The sequence below is a fragment of the Bison bison genome, unplaced genomic scaffold, assembly GCF_000754665.1.
Source record: "Bison bison bison isolate TAMUID 2011002044 unplaced genomic scaffold, Bison_UMD1.0 scf7180017864221, whole genome shotgun sequence".
In the NCBI taxonomy this organism is placed as follows: domain Eukaryota; kingdom Metazoa; phylum Chordata; class Mammalia; order Artiodactyla; family Bovidae; genus Bison; species Bison bison.
Genome location: NW_011494793.1, coordinates 504,768 through 510,368, shown reverse-complemented (window position 1 = coordinate 510,368; position 5,601 = coordinate 504,768). Strand labels below are relative to the sequence as shown.

Here is a 5,601-nt window from a genome sequence, read left to right as displayed (position 1 = left end):
TCTGTCCATGGGATTCTCCAGGCAAGAGTACTGGAGTGGGTTGCCATTTCCTTCTCCAGGGGATCTTCCCAATCCAGGGATCGAACCCGGGTCCCCTGCCTCGTAGGCAGTTTCTTTACCATCTGAGCCACCAGGGAACGTCTCTATAAATAGACACAGGTGGGTGAGGCTGTGCTGTTTGTGACAGTAAGAACCTGGGAAGGCCAGAGGTCAGCATAGGGGCCCCATGAGGCCACGGGCAAGGGCATAGTCCTTTGATCCAGCCTCGGGAGGTGACGGAGAGCCGGGTGCAGAGCGGCCTGTGTCTCAAGAGCCCTGTGCGAGCCTCGGGAAGTCAAGACTCTCAGCGTTTCCTTAAACACGCAGACAGAAACCAACAGCAGCTCTCGGGGGCGGGAGTGGCTCAGGGCCTCTGTGTCCCAGCCACACTGCTGGCATCACCCGCCCACCCAGAGGTCCCAGCTCAGGTGGGAGGGGGCGTGGGGATTTTCACCACCGCTTCTGGTGGGCTCCGCCCCCATCTCTTCTCTGTGGGCTCTCCTGGGGGCAGAACCACGTCTCCGGTGACTCGAGGTTCTGAGTGAAACTGATGGAGTCGGGGTGGCCTTTGTACCTTAGGGCCACCCAGCTGCTATGTCAAGTGACAAGTAAAAAGACTCGTGTATCCAGAGGGGCCTGAGGTCAAGTGGTCACAGGCCCCACATATGCCGAGCCCCGCTTGCGCCCGCAGTAGGGCATCAATCATGGACTCTGACCCCTGACCCTTCATGCCCACTTCCCAGACAGAAGCAGGCCAGCTGGGCCTGAGGCCCTGGGCCTGGTCTGGGTCTCAGAACTCAAGGGGACAGAGGCAGAAGTCCTTAGGGACCCCTGGGAACCCTGAGAAATGTGGCCTTAGGAAGCAGCGTCAGAGAGTGTGGTTTTGGAGCTGGGCCTGGAGGTGGACGTGTGGGCAGGTGGCGTGGCAGAGGCCAGCAGGGTGGGAAGGCAGGTGCCCTGCGCTCAGGCGCTGCAGACAGGTCAGGCGTGACTCAGGGTCAGGGCCTGCCTCTGGACATGCAGCCTGTGTCCAGGGTTCTGTATGGAACGTGGCCCTCGGCTTTTGGCTTCTTCTCGCACATTAGTTTTAAAATTGCAAGAGCAGAACATGGGCAACTCAGTTAACAGATCAGAATCATGTTAAGTGTGCCCTAGCCTGGGCTTGGACACAGAGCTGCCGAATTGACCGTCTCACCCCAGGGTACCTTAGTTACCCCAGGCAGCTGTTGGGCAAATGAATGGCGTCAGGCAGGAACCTGGCCTCCAAACCCAGCAGATCCTGGAGGCTCATCCCATGGGCCCCCCTTGCCAAGCAGGCCTGGAGAGGGGTCTGGTCGCTCGTGGATGGTACTGACGTGTTGGCAGGACTCACTGGGAGAAGCCCCTTGTCCTTGGGCCACACCCCCCAAGCGTAGCCTCGCAGCCTCATTTCCCACCAATTCTAAACACCTGTCTCCCATGTCCTCGTGGAGATCTACCTTGCTGGGACCTGGGTCTCCCAGAGCCACCCTCTTGGCAAGAGCCCACAAAAGCCCAAAGCCTGCCCCCTTGGAGTCAAAGGGACAGACGCAGGAGCCGGAAATGAATTTCAACCCAGGATGAATTTAAACCCAGGATGGCCGAGTGGGTTTGTCTGGTGAGCTGCATACAGACCCTCACCACTAACATGGCTAACTCTACATCACGTCATGAAACTAATTCCCCATCCTTCCTGTTTAGTTGCAAGTAATCCTCCACCCCCCCCCCTTTTTTTTAATTGGGCTCTTACAGTCATCTTTTTCTGCTCGACCATGACTTTGTAAAAACTCAGTGTGATCGTGAATGTGTTGCCCTGCTAAAATGAATCACTTTGAAACACGCCTGCATGTGAGCTTTCTAAAGATGATGTAAATTTTAGCTGTGGTGGGTGGGGAGAGAAGGGTCATCTGAATTGGTTTTCTGAGACCTCCCACAAAATCATTAAGCCTCCGGGATAAAGGAAGAGGAAAGCGGAGACCCATGCCAATTCCCCCTGGAGTCCGTCCCACGAGCCACATTCCAGCTCTTTCCAAGTGAAGGATAGAGTTTCCCAGGGAGCTAGCACCCGGCTCCTCAGTCAGGACTCTTGTTCTGTCCCTGGTCAGTAACTTGTATTTCTTCTTCTTTTTTTTTTTCTCCTTTTTTTTTTTTCTCCTAAATTTTCCAGGTAAAAGTACACCCGTAAACCAGCTTGGTTCTGCAGACTTTACCGAACCCCCTGATCCATTCCAGCCACTTGGGGCCGACAGCAGTGACCCGTTCCAAAATAAAAAGGGGTTTGGGGACCCGTTTAGTGGAAAAGATCCATTTGCTCCCTCCTCTTCAGCTAAACCTTCTAAAGCCTCCTCTTTGGGCTTTGCAGACTTCACCTCTGTAAGTTGAGTTCTCTGCCTTCCGTGCCATCCCCTCCTCCCCCCTGCTCCGCTTGCAGCTTCCTTGGGGTTATCATTATTATTATTATTTGTCTCTTTGAAATGGCAAAGCTCCTTCTGGCCCAAGTCTCCTGGAACCTCACACCATCACCCGTGTTATTTATTCTGTACTGTTTCTTGCTGTAAGAAAAAAACGGTTTCTCAATAAAAGAAAAAGAGCACTGGTTTGGATACTCTGTGATGAGGATGCATTTTCCTTCCAGCAGGATGGCCCAGAATGCCCGTTTCTTTATGTTTCACGGTAGACTCTCTGTAGTAGTTCTGTCGCCCAGAGGCTTTTGTGTTCGTTCAGTTTTTTTTTTCGGGGGTGGGGGGGAAGCCACCACGTCAAACACTTGTGAAGTACGAAAACAAGATCGCTAAAGTTAATCTGGGTGCTCCTGTCCTAAAAAAGTGTCTGTGCGAGAGTTCTCATGGTCCCAGTTTAGGGCAGCAAGGATTCAGGCAGATCACACCAAGGGAAAGCAGTTTGATTTGTTTTAAAAACACTTTTTATCAGCTTTGGAGAAAACCGAAATGCAAACGAGAACAGCTGCTCTGAAGCCCCTTCCTTGTGCAGGGAGAAGAAGAAAAAAAAAACAAAACCAAAACTCAGAAAGCCGTTCAGCAGCGTGAAATGCCTTTTCAGAAGCTAACCCGGGGATTTTGAAAGCGTGGCTCCGTGTCTCAGTTTGAAAAAAAGATTCCAGGCTGTAAAAGGCTTTCATGTTAGTGTGCTTTCTGCACCTTCGTGAGTACCCAAAGATCTTGTTCTCAGAGAGCTTCAGATGTTGTTTTCCCAGAAACGGTTTCCCTGTCCGTTGCGCACCTAATATTTTTTTGAAAAGGCTTTCTTCGCTTGGTTTGACAGAGAACCTTGTTTCCTCGTTAGGTGTGAGATGTATTGTTTATAGATGCTCCAGCTCCTAGAATGTCTATCTTAAAGTGAGCACCGCCGTTCCAGTGCCCAGGGCATGCCTGACTCATGTCAGATCCAGATTATGCACAGCTAGGCTGTGGCTTATTGACATCGCCCAAGATGCTGACACGTTCCTGGCTCTTGGCAACCTGTAGATATTTTACAACTGCAGTTGGCCCGGTTTTGTTGACAGCTAGTGCACGCTGGACATATACAAACGGTGACATTGTTAAATAAAAGCCAGAAACAAAACCCGCTTTATCTACAGTTTCTTGAATAGCACCGCTTTTATTTTTTGGTTAGAAAAAAAAAAAATGAAACACTGATGGAAAAAAATTGAGCTATTCACATGTGACTTGGGTACTGTGTTTAGGGTAGGGGGGAGGGGTAAGTGGGTTTGAACAGCAGTTTGAAGAAATGATTGTTCTCTCTCTGAAATGCACAGTTCTATTTCTTACAGTCCCCCTCCTGCCACCCAATGGCTGGTTTTTGGAACACTTTTTTTTTTTTTAACCCCCCAAGATTTCAAGTTATCATTTAGTTCATCATTTCTGGTCATTTCAAGCACAGTTGTTAACTTCCTATTTTAAAACACCCATGGGGTTGAGTCACCCTTAGTTCCAGGCAAGGAATTGGGTTCTGCCAGTTCTCAGGTGCAATACAGGAGACCTGGGTTTCATCCCTGGGTTGGGAAGATCCCCTGGAGGAGGGCATGGCAACCCACTCTAGTATTCTTGCCTGGAGAATCCCATGGACACAGGAGCCTGGCGGGCTACAGTCCATGGGGTTGCAAAGAGCTGGACACGACTGATGGACTTGCACTCAGTCTGCAGCCCTGCTGCCTTACGTTTCAAATCGCCTTTCCCACTTCGGGCGCCCCAGTCTTCCTGGGGAAAATCAGCTGACTGGGAGGTTCAGCCCCTTGTGATAGGACAGGAAGTGGGGGAAGGCAGGACATCTAGCTGATTTGTGTTGTCCCCTCAGCCATACAGAACTGTTCCACCTCTGGGGACTCGGAGTGTCTTTCATGTTCGTGGTGTCCAGGGATTTGGTCCATTGACCGATGTTTTGTTTGTTCACTGGACCTGAGAGATAGGTGCCAACTGAAAGAAGGCCAAAGTTGGTTCCTCAAGTGTGTGTGTTTCAGCTTCCCCGGGGGAGACGCAGAGTGGTCTCTTGACTGCTCAGCAGCCTGGCAGCGTGACTCTCAGATCAGACGTTCTAAGCGTGTGGTCAGGACACGTTGTTAACCATGCAGAGGCAGCTTGGTCCGCGTTGGCCGTCAGGGAAGCCAGTGTCACGCATGTACCCAGTCCGCTCCCCACCCCCTTGGTGCCCCAGCGCTGCCACTCTGGAACCCTCTGATTTACAGACCCCGAGTTTCCATCAATGGGTTTCTTGTGCTTGTAGCAGCTCACAGGAAACCTCTCTGGCGTTTCTTTTAAAACGGGCCTTCTTTGTCTCAGGCAAATGTGTTTTATTAGGAAGTCGTATTTCTAGGTGGGCCAAACAGCGCTTTCGGAAGTGTGCATTAAGAGCAAATATCGGATGGGATAAGTTGCGCTTTGCCTCGTCAGATGAGTTGGATGCGTTTTCAACAGCAGGATAAGCGAGCTAACGGGAAGCGGCGAGAAGTGTCCCCACACGTGGTGACAGCAGACGGGGCGCACACGTCCATCCCCGTGGAGGAAGGATACTGTTACTTCACGTGCAGAGGGATCTGAACCTCAGATTTCCATGGAGAGGCCGCCAAAATCAAACCACCCAGAGTCTGTCGGGCCCCAGTGTGTGAGGTGTCTCAAGGGGGCAGAGTGCTCCCGACCTGCCGGGTCGCCTCGGTCCCTCGCCGTCATGAGAGAAGTAGAACCTGGAGCCGGCCATTCGCCGAGCAGCCCCTGCACACGCTGGTGTTCCAGATCCGGGCCGTCGCGTGACGCACCTGACGTATCCAGGTCAGAGGACCAGAGCGTGGCCTGGGCGTGGGCCCACCGCCAGGGCCGGGGAGGGGGTGCTCCGCTGATTCAAGACACGGAGGGAGCTACAGAGAAGCCCCTGCCTTCAGCCTGCCTCCGCCCGCGTGCCCGCTGTGAGTCTCCACCCTGGAGCCTAAGCTCGCCTCCGACGAGTCCTCCCCGAAGGCATCTAGAACATTCCCGTCAGCACGTTTGCTTTGAACTCACAGACTCCTGGAGCGGGAGGTTCCCGGGCTGAGCA

The 5,601-nt window shown here is 52.5% G+C and overlaps 1 protein-coding gene across 8 annotated transcripts in view; it reads left to right on the top strand.

Moving 5' to 3' along the window:
- Positions 1–5,601, top strand: part of EPS15L1 (epidermal growth factor receptor pathway substrate 15-like 1) — an 86,471-nt gene that overhangs the window by 78,224 nt on the left and 2,646 nt on the right. For 4 of the 8 annotated variants that reach the window (XM_010845596.1, XM_010845595.1, XM_010845597.1 and 1 more), the window contains one exon: positions 2,225–2,430. The exons of 2 other annotated variants lie outside the window; for them this stretch is intronic. In XM_010845596.1, the coding sequence (XP_010843898.1) occupies positions 2,225–2,430 (206 nt within the window). Of the gene's footprint in view, positions 1–2,224; positions 2,661–5,601 lie in introns of those variants that run through there. 2 more of the 8 variants (XM_010845598.1, XM_010845601.1) reach the window with 2 other exon arrangements.